This window comes from Drosophila miranda, chromosome XL, assembly GCF_003369915.1.
Source record: "Drosophila miranda strain MSH22 chromosome XL, D.miranda_PacBio2.1, whole genome shotgun sequence".
Lineage (NCBI taxonomy): Eukaryota > Metazoa > Arthropoda > Insecta > Diptera > Drosophilidae > Drosophila > Drosophila miranda.
In genome coordinates, this window is record NC_046673.1 from 7,824,162 (window position 1) to 7,841,382 (window position 17,221).

Consider the following 17,221-nt stretch of genomic DNA (forward strand, 5'->3'; position numbering starts at 1 on the left):
AATTCCCAGGGCTGGAAAACGAATCCGTTAGTGCATTTAACCGAAATTTATGCATTTAAAACGTACTGGTCAAGGTAGAGTATAGCGAAGCCAATGAAAATCCGCCAAATTTAAACGGCGAAATTACGATTTTCAATAAACTTGAAATCAAGATCTGCCCGGCGACTTTAAAGCTGTTGCGAATGCCCAAAGCAAATTGCCGAGTACCAACTGCAGCCCTGGCACAATAATACTGAGGGTGGAAACTTGCGCACGCACCGCACTGAGAGCTTGCCTGTTTTGGGGGTTTCGAATCGGAGGAGTCGGGTCGTGAGTCTAGTCGAGTCTCCTGTTTTTATCCTGTAAAATACTGAACGTGCCTCTACGGCATATCAACATCGTATGCATAATCTAGAGGGTGTGACCAAATTGAACGACACAAAATTTTCATACTTTGCTCAGTCTTCGGAATGTGAAGGTCCTGCTCGTGTTTCCTTTCATAAAACTCAAACGAAACAACACTGAAACAATAGCAACAAAAGCCATTTAGTTAAACAATAAGTCAAATAAAGCGTGTTTTACAATATAGAAATGTCAAGGCCAAGGATTTATCGCTTAAAAGTGGAATAAAAAGTAATAATCATTTCGAATCAGCGGGATGCGGTGTACTCGTCGGTACACTCGGGCTTGATAAGCCCCCGAGAACTGGACGGAAATGGGGGAATATGAGGCTTTGTTTGTTGTGAAAAATTGTGTACCCATTTGGGTGGTCCCTGCCAATAACTGGGAGTTGTGTGCTTGATTAAGTGGAATCATTATGGGAAACCAAAAAATGTCATATAAACATTTAAGCCTTGATAAGAGGGAACTTTAATTTATTCCTTCACTGTTCTGTTTTTGAAGTGATTTTGAACACACATCTATTGCTGCAGTTCGAGGGCGGGTGCATGTGTGCGTAAGTGTCGTCTGTGTGTGTTTGTGCGTGATTTTGTTGCTATTACTAATGCAGCAACGTTGTTGCATTCGTTGTAATGTCCATGGAAACCCCTAAGAGTAAACTACATAAATGTTGCATTTCGTGGTGATGCAGCTGTCCGTGAGAGAGGAGGCGAAGGATGAGGGAGAAGTGGGCGCAGCAATTACGAGTCCGTGGTTGGTGTGTTCGGTTCGGCATGAAGCGAGACGACTTTGCCAAAGGAGGAATAAGGAAGCAGAGCGAACTTTTAATCAATAGATATATAAACACACGCACACACATGCACCCATCTACTCACGAAGTCACACACAGGGCGAGGGAGCAAGCGAAAGAGAGAGAAATAGCGAATTCAGAGAGCGAATAGGACAAACAAAGGCAACAATAATGGGAGCAGCAACAACAACAGTTATACTTTTAAGACAGCAAGGCAGTGCGCGCATAGGGAGCATAGAGAGAGAGAGAGAGTGAGAGAGTTTCCAGGCCAGGCCAGAGAGCGAGCACGCCTGTTACCGTTACTGTTGTTCTTGTTGCTGGATGGAGAAAAGGATGGCGGATGGCATGGCTGCTGCGGCAGGCTGGCAGGAAGAGGAAGACAATTGAACAAAATTGCTATTGCGGTGCCCAGGCCGCAGCAGCACTAATAAGAAGAAAGGAATAAAGGCGGAGACGCCAAACAACAGCTTTTTTAGGGTGTGCAAAATAAAAGTGTAAAACGCGGTAAAGCAAGTCCAACATGCAATAAAATAATGTTTAACTAAAGTGCATGAAAGTGGGCGTACATCAGGCAACGGCAACCTACTTATTGAGTAATTAAGGCCATGCCCACACATGGGCATGCGTACGCCCACACATACTGCATGTTAGGATGTGTGTGTATGCAGGAACCGTTTGGTTCATTGAGGTGCCCGCTGATGTGTGTGTGTGTGTGTGAAAGGGAGACAGCGAGTGAAAAGTGTAAATTTGTAGATCGGTGAAGGCAAGTTCTATTTATTAAAGGTGAGGCATTACCAGGAAACCCTATTGGGATAAATTTGTAGCTGTAAAAAAATAATAAATACCACTCTGGATAGGGTGTCAGTTAGAGAATTGCAGAGGCAAACGGGAAATTCGCAAGATTTACGGTAAAACCAACAGAGGCAGCTGGAGCTGCCCCTCTCCACGTTTCTCTCATTTTTTTTTTTGCATATTAAATCTCCTCGTACTTACACACATTTTCCAACGCTCTGCTTTGCTCTACACCCAATTTACCCCACCCCCGAAACGACACACACAGTGCACAACAATTTGGATTTGGTGTCAAGAGGTTAGGAAACGCCGCAGCCCCGTGAGCACGTAGAGCGTGTCAGAAGTGACGTCCAAACCCACCAACAACAAAAGGAACGGGGGGGAAAAGCAGACACAAGAGGGAGGACTCACACTCATCTCACACTCGCATACACACACGCTCAAGAGGAGTGCGAGAAATCAAAGGAGTGCGAGAGCAAAACCGTTAGGGGCTGCCCAAGAGAACAGCGAGAGTCAAGCAGGATGGGCGACTATCACGAGTTTACGGATCAATACAAGGTCCCGGTGATAGCCAAACTGCTCCATGCCCTGCCCCACTACAACATCACATTCCACAAGATCAACAGCACGTTCCGGCCCAACGATGAGATCTACCTAGAGGTAAGCAAAGAGAAATAAATAAATATTTCTAAAAACTAAATCTAAAACTATGTATGTTTACATTGTTGGACAATTTCTTAAATATAGAAGAAGATAAATACATATATATTCCGTTGGGCGGATAACTTTTGAAGGATTAAAGTATGTTTTATGGGGATAGCTTCGTTTCATTCTTAGATTTTGTTCTTAAATTCCAATTTCGAGCTGTTGTCCGCCACAAATATTTTGACTATGTTTGTCTACAACGACTGTAACGACAGGTGTCCAATCAGAAGAGTTTTCACTGTACAATTGCTTCCTACTCCAATTACAAATTTCTCGGTTTTATTTGCACAGAGTCTGGGCATCCTGGGATCGGTGCCAGCGGCGCTACTTATCGTCTCGCTGCTGGGACTACTCTTCTATCTGATGACCAGATGCTGCGACCGGAAACCCCGCCCGGCCCACTCGATAACCAGCCTGAAGGTGGCCCTCTCGATTGTGACTGTGATGTGCTGCGCCGCCATCGGCCTGGGCCTTTACGGAAACGATGATCTGCACAATGGATTGCTCGAGGTGCTGACCGCCGGACGGAAGGTGGACAATCTTGTGACGACCATCAGGAATCAGACGCACATACTGGAGAACACGCTGACGAATCGCATCAGGCCGCAGCTGGTGGAGCTGGCGGATATTTTCGATCAACCGGTGTCCAATCAGACGGCTCTATCCAAGCTCTTTGTTTCGCTGAACATTGTCCAGGGCAATGTGACCTTGGCCACGAATGCAGCCAGCGATATACGACGACCCCTGATGGGCATCTCCATGACACACTTTCTGACAGTAAGTCCGGATGCACCCCTTTTTAGAAACTCTTCTATATTTTCCCGCTTTCCTTTTTTGTCTTTTCTCTTTGAAGCGCGGCGACCAGTGGGAACTGATACGCTGGCCGGGCACAGTGGCTACCCTAGCCCTACTCCTTGTCCTTTGTGCTGTTCTGCTAGTGGGCGTGGCCAGGCACTCGCGATGCGCCCTGATACTCTTTAGCGTTTGCGGTCTGCTGGCCGTAACTGGCTCCTGGCTGATGTCCGGCCTGTATCTTTCCTCCTCGGTGGCTGTGGGCGATCTGTGCATAAGCCCAGCGGATTTCCTGGTATCCACGGCCCCCCGGGACCTGCCCACGAACGTGCTGCTGCACTACACCCAATGCGAGCCGGGGCACACGAACCCGTTCACCCAGCGGCTGAGAGAGTCGCAGAACTCGCTGAACAATGCCCGCAGTGCCATGGCCACCGTGATGAAGATATCCCTGGTGCTGTTCAAGTCCTCGGGCCTGCAGCCGAAGCTGGGAGCGGTGAATGCAGATCTCAATAGCAGCGAACGGCTTCTGACCCAGCTAACGGCTCTGGTCGATTGCAAGGCAGTGCATCATAACTTTCTGGCAGCCGCCCGGGGACTCTGCGAGGGAGGATTGCTGGGACTGGTGCTGATGCTGATTGCCAGCTTCATTGCGGCCATACTGCTGACGATTATGGTGTGGGTGGACTCGCACACGTGGATCTACATACGCAAGCGGAACGACTATGCCCAGGTGGATGAGCCGTCGTATATATCGCATCCGGCACCGCAGAACCATCAGCAGATGATGAACGCTGCCCGGACCCTGCCGCGCAATCATAATGGGTATGTTTTGGCCGATGCACCGGGGTGATCCCCCCGTTGGGTGATTCGCCCCCACTCGTGTCCTGCCGTAGCTTGAACCCAACCCGTTTCCCGCCTCCATTCTCTCTCTCTTCTCTCTCTCTCTCTCTCTCTTTCGATCTCTGTGCATCCGGTGTCGTTGCAGGCACTTCAGCCCGCCGGTTATCAGCGGCTCGCACACACTCCAGCATCCCAGCAAGCGGCAGCAGCACGAGATGATGGCCCACGCACACATCCAGCAGAACATGCGGGCCATGGGTACCCACACGCTGGGACGACTTCCGTCGCATAATCACAGCCCCACGCACATGACTGGTAAGTGGTACCCACGAAATCAGCGTGGAATCAGCGCCCGTACACTCGGTACATACCAAGTCACACCCACACCCACAAACCATGTATTTTCTCTCTCTCTTTATCTATCTATCTATCTATCAATCATTATATGGATCTTTATTGTTGATCTGTCGGGAGCCTCAATGGGGTTCGGAAATCGAATTGAGCTGTGGATTGTGGCTAGTGGTTTTTAAACCAAACTAAAAGAAGGCTTTTTCCGATTTTAAACCGGACTTAGAATACATTCCATGTATCTGTCCATATCCTTAGAGTGGAATATCGCTTAAATGGTTTGTTAGCTTATTATAGTGGATAACTTCTAGAAGATTTGGCTAAAAAGCGATAGAAAAACGGTTCGTAATAGATTTATAAGACAAGCATAACTATTCAGATTTTAGTACTACATTTTTTCACTAGAACCAGTTGCTGACTGAACCCTAAGTGGCATATATGTGAGATAAGTTGTTGTTTAAAATCGGTTTTTGTGCAAATAGTAACCCACCCTTTCAGTTTACGAGTATGTTCGAATGACGATATATAGCCTGTTAATAGTTAATAAATTGTACAAAAATAGGCTGGTAGGCCTGGTGCAATTTTCCGAATATACTGAAAAAAAATTTTTTTAAATTAAACGAGGTGGAACGTTGTGAGTTGCTGCGGACACCGCAACTCTACAGTTATACCCGATACTAAGTCAGTATGGCTCTCCTGCGGCAGACGCCGCTAATATTGAACCACACGACAAAGAGTGCGTGCGAGAGAGACAGAAAATCGAAATTCTGAGATATACGTTTTATAGTGAGATCTAACAGAAGTGCGGATACCAAATTTGGTTACTCTAGCCTTAATAGTCTCTGAGATTTGTGGATGCCCCAGATTTTCGTCCTTTGCGGGGGCGGAAGGGGGTGTGGCGAAATTTGGACACGAAACGGTCAAGGTCCGATATCACAGGAGTGTGGATACCAAATTTGGTTGCTCTGGCTCTTATAGGTTCTGAGATCCTTGAACTCATATTTTGCAATTGACAAAACCGACCATGAAACCTGTGTGTTAGAGAGAGACAGAGCGAGAAAGAATGAAATTGTTTTCTTGATTCTGGCTATAATCATTATACGATCTGGTTCAGATTTTGCACTGTAGAAGATATGGTCATCCTCACCGATTCTGCGTTTTTGGTTTTATCGTATCTTTAAAAATGTGGATGCCACAGATTTTCGTCCTTTGTGGGGGCGGAAGTGGGCGGGGCGAAGTTTTGAAATATTTTTGTAGCAGTGACATATCACAGAAGTCTGGATCCAAAACATCGTTGCTCTAGCTCTTATAGTCTTTGAGCACTAGGCGCTGAAGGGGACGGACGGACGGACAGACGGACAGACAGACAGGGCTCAATCGACTCGGCTATTGGTGCTGATCAAGAATATATATACTTTATGGGGTCGGAAACGATTCCTTCTGGACGTTACACACATCCACTTTTACCACAAATCTAATATACCCCAATACTCATTTTGAGTATCGGGTATAAAAACTGCTTTTTGCAGACTTGCGCACTTTCATAGTTTTCAGTCGGCATCTGCAGCTGCAAAAATTGATGGTTTATAAAGAGAAGAGTATGACCTTTCATGTGATATTTGATTTGTGTAGAAGCAATGGATTTACCTGAAGATACCAAGCCAAACTTTAGGTTTTTTAACATTTTTCATGCCCAAGAAAAGTGTACTGGGCTCTCATGCTTTCTCTGTTTTTTGTTGCTGGATTCTGGGGACCGACGATTCTGAGTAGGCAGCGGGGGGATCGGTAAGAGACGAAGAACAGGTGAACACCCGTGCGCCGTCTCTGTTTACGGGGCATGACGAAAACACCCCGCCGTAGATAAAAGATTGAATGAAATTGTAGATCCAATAGCTGGAATTTCGAATCAGTAGCATATCTCAAAACTGCTCGGACAACAAGGCGTGTTTTATCTATAGCTCAATTCGTTCTCATGGTTTCTTTGTATCTTTGGATCTTTCTTTACATGCAATGTATGCGCCCATCTATCGTCCATCGCTGCATTGACTCGTCGACCTCCTCATCCTGCATCCGCATCCGCATCCACATCCACATCCGTATCCGCATCCGTATCCTCCATCCGCCTTGCTAATTGAAATGTGTGTTGTGTGTGGCTTTTTGTAGGTCCCAATAATGGTAAATATGCAACCCTAAGCAAACAATGCAAAACTTTGGAAGCCAATGACTTTTACTGAAAACCGTCGCCACCCCCCGCAGCAGCAGCAGCCGCAGCCGCTTCCGCACTCGCCGCCAATATGCCGCCCACAACACAGGCCCAGGTCCAGGCCGCACAGGCGCATGCCCAGCAGCAGGCCCAACAACAGCACCAGCAGCAGCAACAGCAGCAGCAACAGCAACAAATGGGAGGACCCCAACCCATTTACTGCCATCATCCACACCAGCACCCACACCCGCATCCGCACCAGCATCAGCATCCGCACTCGCATTCGGCTGCCGCCGTGGCCGCTGCGGTCCAGCATCAGCACGCCATTTACCACCAGCAGCAGGCCCAAGCCCAGGCACAGGCCCAGCAATATGGCACCTATACGACGGCGGCGGCGGCGGCGGCAGCGGCGGCCCATCATGCCCCGCATCACCTGCCGCCGGGTCAGAGCCAGATCTATCAGCAGATTCCGGCCCATCTGGCCCCTCAGCTGGCCGCCAATGGGAATCCGCATTCGATCTACCAGCCGCTGGTGGCCGTCAGCCAGGGCTCAATTTATGTTTCCAATCTGGCCACGATGCGACGGCAGAATAGCCAGGCTGGACCACAGATACCGGCCCATCATCATCCGGGGGCAGTACCGCCACCCAATCCCCACCAGCAGCAGCAACATGCCCAGCCCCCGCCGCCGTCGCAGCAGCAGCAACAGCTGCACCAGCTCAAGTCGCCACAACAGCACCAGCCACATCCCCAACAGCAGCAGCAGCATCAGCATCCGCACCCGCACCCGCAGCAGCCCGAGTCGGATGTAGTACCCATTAGCACTGCAATGGACACGGCCATCTACGATCGGGATAAGCAGATCTACAAGTGCTCCACCCTGCGGCAGGGTGGAAAGTTTGATCCCAAGTACAAGCCCTCGATACTGAATTGTCCCTTGCCGGAGATACCCAAAGATGCGGAGCAGCCCAAGGTGGAGTCCATCTACCAGCAGAAGCAGCAGGCGCATCATCAGAACTATTCCAAGTAGGTATTGCCTCCGATCTGTATTCGTACTATCCTTTGAAAACTCCTCCTCGCCCCTGCCAGGACCCTGCAGCGACCACCGATGAAGCTGCCGCCGCAGATGAAAGCCATTCCACCGCCCCGCATTGGAACGCCCACATCGCCACCACCGCCATCTGCACAGCCCACGCAAATGCTGAGCGAGAGCGGAGGAGCCGCCGTCGTGGGCCTCCAAAACGGTGGCCCCAACAACAACAGCGAGGACACATCACTGCCACCGCCGCCGCTTGAGGCACAGACGGCACATCATGTGGAAGCGACTCCCCCCAAGTCCCGGATGGGACAGGCGGCCAATGGAAAGGCGGGCAACGGTCTGGCCCTACACAACGGCGGAGGAAGCGTCGCCACAGCGGCTGGAGTGGGCTCCACAGTGGATGATGATGATGATCTACCGCCGCCGCCGCCAGCGATAACCGACGAGAGCAACTATGCGGTGACCGAGCTGTAAAAAGGAATAGCAATGGGAATGGGAATGGGAATGTAATTGAAAACGGGCTGGGATGGGCTTGGGCTTGGGCATGGGTTTTGGCGTCTTCCAGCGGACATTACTTCTAGACTTTTTTGTATTATAGACACATGGCGCGAGAATGATATGGATTAGAACAGAAAGGAGGTGGGGTGGGGTGGAATTAGTGGCGACTGTTCCTGTTTCTTGATTTGTTGCATTTATCGTAATCGTATCCTACAACCGGAATCCTTCTTTGTGCATCCTATGCAAGTGAAAGCTATTACGATGGATAGCCCACAATTCGACTTTTGTATATACTATACACTAGACATTACGTATATATCTAAATCTACATAGGATATATATAAATATATACACTATAAACGCACACAGACAGACCGACAAAACTCGTGCATATTTAGATATTTGACTTATACTATATATATACATATATATATACCATACTATATATAGAACATATATGTAACATATATCAACGATCTATGAATTCATATAAGTCTATAAAGACACGGTTATTCCTTTTTGATAATAGCATATTTTTACCAATCGCTACAGAAACACTTTTTAAAATTGTTAAAAGACAACAATTTAAAAAAAATGTATTTAAAAGCCAAGAGACAGACAGCAATTATGGGGACAAGAATATTGTAATATACAACATTAATCTATAAACAAAAAAAAAAAGGATAAATCTTCACCCAGAAAATTAAAATCGGGATCGTAGTTTATAAGTTCTAGGAATCGAAATGTAGTTGAAAGTTAGCAAACGTGTTTTTTTTTATGTACTTATGGCACTTGTCGAGAGTCAATTTTTATCTAGAAACCCGGGCCTCTGAATCCAAATGTGTGTGTGTGGAAGATGTGGGGGCAAATCCTTCAATACTCCTATATTTCCTTAAAGGAAATCAATATTCCTTAAATCTGTTGATATTTTTAATAATTAGTTAATGCGTATATGTATGTTCCGTTGTCGAAAACGATAATCAAGCGATCGTTCAACTAATACTATACTCTGTACATTGCATGGTTAATAGATCGATTTCCCCTAATCAGTAATCTTTCGAACAGAATTTTGCATTTAAACTGATTTACTGAACTGTTTTATAGTGCGTGATGTGTGATAACTATTCTTAACTCTAGTCATTCCAACATTGGAAATCTGGATATCCTGGGAAAATCTGTTAACATGACTCTTCGGGCTTCAAATAGTGAATAACTAAAGCCAGATGTAATTTATTTCCAATGATTGAATTATTGATTACTTTTAAAAGGTCACTCCAACAGATATTCCTTGCCCCCATATTTCCCCGCATCTCCAAGCATTCGGTTCGGATGGCCGGTGGTAGTAGGTAGTGCTCGACTCTGTCCTGTGTCTGGGTTGTGCGTCAGGTTGATCCAACGATTGCGGATCGCCTGGGACTGGCTGGGGGTTGAATCGATTTAGGAACGGGCAGACAGACGAGACGAACGGAACGAGTAGACTTCGTTTGGATTTGACCCCTGCGATTTTATTGTGTATCTAACCTAAGCTTAACATGGAATGCATTTATTATACATAAACTAGCACATATGAATATACAACTATACAACTATACACACAGGAACACGAACAACCAACAAATAAATATATACATTAAAGTATAGATATATAATTGGAATATATAGTAGTACTAACTGTACATTTAGTAGCTAAACGAAAGGCAGGAAGGGGAACGAGCCCAAGCATACATACATATATGACGTACGAGTATAGCTTAAACCAAACGAAGACAAACGATAACCAGAAAAAAACGAGATTTAGATTCTAGACTTGTCATTGGAACCGAATAGCAATATATGAACTAACAGAACAGATCATAACAGAAAGTACTGCCCTCCCAACAACTAGTCTTTCCCCCAAAAACTGACAAAGAAGACACCAAACTGCAAAGTTAAATAGATATATATATGATATATATTAAATATAGCTAGTTATATATACAGACACACAAATGCCTATCAACTACGAGTATACTGCAGCAAAAGCAACAGAAAAAGCAACAGCAAAACCGCAAAGAATAATCGATCGAGTTGTGGGGATAGAGTTCCTTTTAGAGGAATTCCCCGAGTCAGAGTAGAGACCAGACCAGAGGCCAACGAAGCGACGAACGAGGCCAACCAACTAAGGCAACCCCGAACACTGCCCGAAACACACAGCGAAAGTTCACAACATTTACAGATAAATTGAATAGCTATATACATAGATACTAATATACATATATTCGTAAAAACAAACCTTCACTGATCCCCGATCAGTGATCATATTATATACACTACATCGCAATGAAATGATCAATTGTAAAATATTAACGATGGAGTAGTACTCAAGACGAAATTTACCCAATAATCTTTATAAAAAAGAAACAAACACACACTGGAAAAAGAACGTTTTTAAAAGTAAATATGTATAGATCGTGTAAAGACAAAAAAAATGAACAAACTAATCAATTTTTTTTATTCGCTTATTATACAAATACAAAGTACATATGTATGTTATACACAACCAAGCAAAAAAAAAAAAACAAAAACAACCAGAAAATTATTTAAAAACGCAACCCCTTTTAGAGAGATTGTATGTAAAGCTCTGCTCCACCGGGGGGAGGTTTAATAAAAAAACTTTAAATTAAACACTCAACAAAAAACCGAACAGAATCGATTCGAACCTTAATGGGGGATCCCCCATTCAGCCCCAAAAAAGATAAATAAAGGTACCAAGAAACGTGAGCCCCCCCGAGAAGAGAGATCCATTTGGTCTTGACCGTTTCGGACCTAGGTCGAAATTACATTCAAACATAAAATTAATATTATACATATATATATAAATACATATATATATATATTAATATTACATAATTAGTTCGTAAATATATTTCTGTGTTAAATGTTGTCATCGTACGCGTTGTAGTTATTACAAAACAAAAGAAGAAAAACATAAAACAAACAAAATACAGACAAAACAAGGTTATAAGAAAAGATGAAGAAAAAATCCGCAAAATGAAGAATTCAAAAATCGAAACAAAATTAGCGAAAGTAGCGATTCTTTTCGAAGGCTCAACGGCAGCAGCAATAAGCAGCAAAAACATAAGACAAGATCCAGTTGTACAACATATGCATACATACATATATACTTATATAACTATTTATATAGTATATATGCAGACATATACTTAGTTAAAGAGAATGTAAAGAACAGAGGCAAACAATGGAACCGCTTAGTTGCATATTAAACAAAAAATTAAATCTAACAAATCATAAGAAAAGTTTGAACACTCTTGTAAGGAATAAAAAACGAAACAAAATTTAATTAATAAGTGTGTGCCTCCAGAAATCCGTTTCCCCCAGAAAAATATTCGGGATGGCACCGAAATGGGTGGGGCGGGGAGTCAAAAATGTCTGGATTGAAAATATTTTATGCGCAGAAATAGAAAACAAAAACACAAGAAACAAATGGGGAAACGGAAAAAACAAGACAAAACCCCCCTGGATGGAAACATTTATTTCAGAAGCAAGCAGCAACAAATTAAAGCGCTAAAAAAACCCAACAAAAATATTAAATAAAATATAAATATAAAATTTAATTGCATTAGTTAGATGGAGAAAATTTGTTTTAATGGGAGAAGCGGAAACTCAAAGATTAAACATCACTCAAGGGTAAGAATGCTAAAGCATATAGACAGATCTTAAAGACATAAAGCATCTGGCTTCCATTTTAGAGTATTTTAAAAAGATAAGATCGATTGTATCTGTGGCTTTTGTTATTATAGTTTTACAAAGGGGAAACATCACGAAGAGTGAGTTGCTTGGAAAGATTATTATCTATAAGGTCTGTTCTTTGGATCTTTGAAAAACAAATTTTAGCAGGCCCAAAATAGATGACCCCCTGGCAAGAACACTCAGTCCCAGCGAGTTCCTCTAGAAATTAGTAGTATTTAATTCGTACCATGTTTGTGTTAAATTTGACCCAAAAATTCAACGGAACCAAATTTGTTTTCTTTGTTCGGCTTTGATTTTGCGATAAGCAGTACCTCGGATAAGATTAGATATGATAAACTGGATAAATATTAAGTAGTGTAGGACGGCTAGAGAAAAAAAGACACCATCTTTGTCTAAATTATTACACAATTTATTTTTGTCTGTTTGTTTGTTGCTTCTATCATATTTTGTGCAGAATTTGTTTTCTTTTTATAGCAGCATTTTGTATAATAAATATATTTTATTATTAAGTATATTTCTTTCCTTTCTTTTGTGGTTTTTCTCACTTATATAGCTTCTTACAAAAATTAGAATATAGCAATTTAGTGCCACACACAATTAAACATTGAACAATTGCCAAAATATATATGTATAAACATATATATACATCTTTCTCAAAGGTACTTGCATCGGAATAATAAATACAAATAAGGAGATAAAATATAATCAAAGCATTAAACAAAAAAATATATATGGGTTGACAGGGAAAATTCTGTTGGATTTTTCGCTCTTTTTCGGCTTGGGATTAGAGACAACAACAACAACAATGATCGGAATAAAGTATAATAATACTTATATCAAATAAAATGTATAAGATCATAAGAATAGGCAATATATAAATACATAGCAATTTTATAGGTTTTTCTTTTCAAATTTGTATAAGAGAAAAATCTTTGGAATTGTTGGTTTTTCATCTTCTCGTTTGAAGGGTTGTTAGGGTTTGTTTTAAGGGGAAGGTGGTGATTTGGGCTAAAGCCAGCCTTCTATATAATATTCTTTTCCTTTTTATAGCTCTGTTCTGCGGTTTGCTAAGCCTTGTCATCCTAGTCGTTGTCCTTTGATATTTGCTTTGCGGCCATTCGCTCTTGAAATCAATTCATGAAGCTGGGGCTGTGCCTGGGCCTAAGTTAAGTTATCTTTTTAATTTTTTTCCAATAATTACTTTTGCTTTTAATTATTGGTAATTGCACTGTTTGCGGCCACCAATTCGGGGACGACCGAGGAGCTGGCACTGCTCTGGCTGACAGTCCGAGCATGATCCACATGGTTCAGAGTGGGCGGAGGCACTGCTGCTGTGCCTATCGTACCTGCACCGCCTGAATTCAAGCCCGCTTCGGGGACGTCAGGCGAAGCCTCACCTGATCCGGCCACGGGCTCCACAGTGGGAAAGACGGGCTGCTGTTGCGTGGATGTTGCACCCACTGGCGTCTGCACCATGGGTGTTGGTGGCGAACGATTCGCTGGCAGCTGATGAGCCGTTGCTCCAGTCATTTGCATGTGATACCTGTAATGCACGTACATTTTAATCAAACGTACATTCAAGTCTTTAAATAATTCCAAGCTCACTTGTAAATATTTTCCGTGCTCTCGACCACGCCCTGGGTTAGATTAAGGCTTCGGCCCTTGATGCCAGACTCCTTGGCTGGTGGGGACCACCAGTTGAAAACGCGTCCGACAACGGGCACATGCCGCAGGATGCCCTCCTGCCAGAGTTTCTCCTCCGATTCGCGTTGAAGATCAGCCGTGACAGCTTCAATACCCTGAGAACAGAAAAAACTCAAGCTTGTGACTTGTCAATTTTAGGGACATTGAGGATATACCTTCTTGACAATCTCCGACATGGTGTCCAACACTCGCGAGTTCTCCTGGACACTCTTGCCCACAGTGACAACCAAATCAAGGAGCTCCTCCACCTCGGTCTCGTGAGTGACCATGCCAAAGCGCACACAAATCAGTCCGTCAGTGCCCTCGCCCAGCGAGAAGGCATTGTCCGTTGACTTGAGAGTCTCGACCAAATCAATGTTGAGCTTGTTCAGCTCGGTTTTGGCCTGATCCGTCAGTAGAGACTCCCAGCTCTCAGGAACAAACCGAACACCGCCCATGCCCGCCCATTCGGGTAGGGGAACGAGACGCAACACCTCGCTGCGCTCCACCAGGTAAATGAATCGTGCCTTGTGCTTGATGGTGGCCCGCAAAATGTCCACATGAGCCTCCAGACTCTGGGCGAAGCTTTCCAGATTCTCAGAGCTGGGTGGCTGCTCCCCGAGGCCCAGTTCCAGGGGACAATAGCGAATGCAGCTGCCATGTGTGGGATGCTCAATCACTTCAAAGTCAAACTAGAGTGTCAAACAGGGACAGGCGTGAGAAATTTGAATGATACGAGTAGTTTGGCTGCTACTCACATTGGGGCAGTCACGCTGCAAGATCTGGCCCAGCCAGGAGTTGAGGCGATCAAAATAGGAAGCATTGTTGATCTTCTCCAGGGGCTTGAGGCCTCCCGTCTCGCGTTCGGCCGCCTCGAGGTTGCCGGAAATTGGAATGGTTGTGCTGCCATCGAACTGATACGCCACCACGGGTGCAGCCGCGTCAAATAAAGTGTTAACATCGAATGGACTCTGGATAATGTCCGACAGAGAGGCACCAGTCTGTGCCCCGGGTGTGTGACTCTGTTTGCGACATAAAATTATGAGTTTCATTTAGAAATACCCAAAAGATCTCTCTCTCTCTCTCCGCTTACCAGCACACGAATACCCTCGCATTTGGAGGCGATTTCGAATAGAATACTGCATGTCTGAAATGCCACATGGAGGCGCTCGGCAATCGCTTTCCTGCCCAGCGCCTGCAGACTGGTCCACAGCGACAGCGAGTTGAGGCGTCGCGACAGGATCGGATCGGATTCGAAGGCACTTAGAGCACTGTTCAGGAGTGGACGATGCAACAGGACAATGGGCAGACTGGGAACTCCCAGCCAGCTGCCCAAATTCAGGGCCATCGAGTGCAGGACATCGTCGACATGGCCCCGGCTCTGGGCACACACGAGAGCGGCCAGGCCATGGCCACTGGCATGAAGCCACATGTTGTGCGGCTTGCACACGTCCCGCAGTCGCTGCAGGCTGTCCACGTAGCCACATAGCGATGCCCCAATGTCCGCTACCACCAGCAGGGGGGTCCTACTGGCCGACAAATCCAGTTGGATTTGCTTCTGCAATTGGGTCAGGTCCATGGTGCCGTACTGACTGTGCTCGGGTATGATTTTAATGGCGTCTACCGGGATGCCCAGCTGGCGGCAGGCATACTGCAGCCTCACCGGTGTCGTATTCTCGGAAATGTAGAAGCAGGGCTGAGCCAGGGCCGGAATCCCACCCTCTAGATAGCCGGGGCACCGGGCGACGATGGCCAGGCGCACGGTGCGTAGAATGGCATCAGCATTATCTGCGTGAAAGCTGCTGGCTGGATTGGTGAAGTGGAACAGTGTGCCCAGCCAGCGGGTGGCATCTCCGGATATGCTATTAGTCACACGCAGCAAATGCTGCCGGTCTAGATGCGACAGATACGCCACAATGCTGTGAGAGATAAGGGCCAGATGAGAGACATCGTCGAGGGCCGGTAGGGGGAACTCGGGATCATCAACGCTGTCCGTGTAAGCCACTAGTTGTTCCAACGACTTCAGTATATCTGAGGGCACACGATGCTCAGGACGCAGCTGGGTGAACGGCAGTTGATCTAACTCTTTACCCACCGTATGCGGATCGGATTCCTCCTCGACATCATTGGCGCTGGCTCCGTTCGGACTGTCGCCACCTGCACCCGCACCCGTACCCGGCACGGTCTTCACATTCTCCAGTCGCTGCAGGACCTGGGACGATCTGAGCTCCAGCTCGGCCAATCCCGAACGAATCTGTACGATAATCAAACATGAATGCAAAATAAGAGAAAAACAGCGGAGATGTAAACAAGAGACGATAACAGCGCTCGTCGCCTTGCGTTGACGTGTCTTCCGTCGTCGTCAGCAAATCGAAGAGGCCAGCGGAGAAAAACACACAGAGAGAATCGGGGGGAAAGAACTACTCACACTAGAAGCGGCTATTTCGGCCACCGCTGGCGTCGATGGGCCTGAGGATGGTGGTTCCTGAGTAGCTGGTATCGTTGTCGGCTCGTCATCAACTCTACCAGCCGCTGACATGGTTCTGATGCGCTTATTTTACTTTATCTCTTTGATGCGAAGTAATTGTTTTCCTCTGTGTGAGAGTGTGTGTGCTGCTGCTGCTGATGTAGATGGTAATTCATCGATAGTTGTGTGCCAGCAGCAGCTGACACTCCTCCACTTCACACTCAATGAACCAATAGTTCTAAGCGATGCTCGATATTTTGTGCTATCAGAACCAGTTCACCTCGCCCGGAACTATGATCAACTTTGTTAAAATTAAAATATGGGCAAATCTTAATAAATTATACAATAAATATAATATAAATAATAATAAATCAAAATAAAAAAAATAAATTTTGATACAGTTGTGTTCATCTAAAAACAATAATTTTCGCACACATCAAACTAGTTCTTTTGAGAACATAATTGTGAACTAGCGCATCACCATTGCGATATATTATGCTACTTATCGATATTTTGTTGAGCCACCTCTAGTTTTCAGCCAGCGCGCATTTTTTAATTTCACTTTTAACACGAAATAATTGGATATTGGTGGTGTTTGGTGCTGTTTGGTGCTGTTTGGTGCTGTTTGGTGCTGTTTGGTGCTGTTTGGCCGTATGCCAGTTGCCCGAAGAGAGCCGCCTAATGCGAATTTGAAGTTAGCCAACAGATGTTGTCATGTTTGCATTAAATAAAATGCAACTTTTCGCTAGATTATGTGAGTGTAGACTAGAACATGTAATGTCTTTTTTCCTCCCTGTGTTTGCCTTGCACTGAACATCGAATATATGTACTCATGTGCATAAGTTTATCTGTGTGAGTGGTTTGCCTGCAGCTTTTCACTTTATTCATGCATAAACTTTCCACAGAAGAAAGTTTCGCGTAGCAAAAAGTTGC

The 17,221-nt window shown here is 45.1% G+C and overlaps 2 protein-coding genes across 6 annotated transcripts; one reads left to right on the top strand and one right to left on the bottom strand.

Moving 5' to 3' along the window:
* Positions 1 to 239: 239 nt before the first annotated feature.
* LOC108164789 (protein tweety) lies at positions 240 to 11,040 on the top strand. Of its 4 annotated transcripts, none has more exons than XM_017300710.2 (8): positions 240 to 612; positions 2,229 to 2,620; positions 2,957 to 3,442; positions 3,519 to 4,282; positions 4,446 to 4,615; positions 6,812 to 6,823; positions 6,905 to 7,877; positions 7,941 to 11,040. In XM_017300710.2, exons 2-8 carry the CDS (start codon positions 2,483 to 2,485, stop codon positions 8,362 to 8,364), a joined length of 2,967 nt encoding a protein of 988 aa, XP_017156199.1. In that variant the 5' UTR covers positions 240 to 612; positions 2,229 to 2,482; the 3' UTR covers positions 8,365 to 11,040. The 4 variants fall into 4 exon arrangements, with proteins under 4 accessions (XP_017156199.1, XP_017156200.1, XP_017156198.1 ...); XM_017300711.2 differs by having other exon boundaries at positions 240 to 457; XM_017300709.2 differs by lacking the exon at positions 240 to 612 and adding an exon at positions 630 to 1,672.
* Positions 11,041 to 13,332: 2,292 nt separating this feature from the next.
* Positions 13,333 to 16,466, bottom strand: LOC108164563 (pyridoxal-dependent decarboxylase domain-containing protein 1). 2 transcript variants are annotated; one of them, XM_017300379.2, is made up of 6 exons: positions 16,250 to 16,466; positions 14,915 to 16,075; positions 14,580 to 14,843; positions 13,998 to 14,513; positions 13,744 to 13,937; positions 13,333 to 13,681 (listed from the first exon to the last, which is right to left on the bottom strand). In XM_017300379.2, exons 1-6 carry the CDS (start codon positions 16,358 to 16,360, stop codon positions 13,348 to 13,350), a joined length of 2,580 nt encoding a protein of 859 aa, XP_017155868.1. In that variant the 5' UTR covers positions 16,361 to 16,466; the 3' UTR covers positions 13,333 to 13,347. The 2 variants fall into 2 exon arrangements, with proteins under 2 accessions (XP_017155868.1, XP_033243766.1); XM_033387875.1 differs by lacking the exon at positions 16,250 to 16,466 and having other exon boundaries at positions 14,915 to 15,740; positions 15,917 to 16,049.
* Positions 16,467 to 17,221: the final 755 nt, after the last annotated feature.

Excerpts from the sequence above, each read along its gene's own strand:
- LOC108164789 (XM_017300710.2), top strand. The coding sequence starts at position 2,483 with ATGGGCGACTATCACGAGTTTACGGATCAATACAAGGTCCCGGTGATA. Across the intron at positions 2,621-2,956 it reads ACGATGAGATCTACCTAGAG|AGTCTGGGCATCCTGGGATC; the intron begins GTAAGCAAAGAG and ends TTATTTGCACAG. Across the intron at positions 7,878-7,940 it reads CATCATCAGAACTATTCCAA|GACCCTGCAGCGACCACCGA; the intron begins GTAGGTATTGCC and ends CGCCCCTGCCAG.
- LOC108164563 (XM_017300379.2), bottom strand. The coding sequence starts at position 16,360 with ATGTCAGCGGCTGGTAGAGTTGATGACGAGCCGACAACGATACCAGCT. Across the intron at positions 16,076-16,249 it reads CCGAAATAGCCGCTTCTAGT|ATTCGTTCGGGATTGGCCGA; the intron begins GTGAGTAGTTCT and ends ATTATCGTACAG. Across the intron at positions 13,938-13,997 it reads TGTCGGAGATTGTCAAGAAG|GGTATTGAAGCTGTCACGGC; the intron begins GTATATCCTCAA and ends TTCTGTTCTCAG.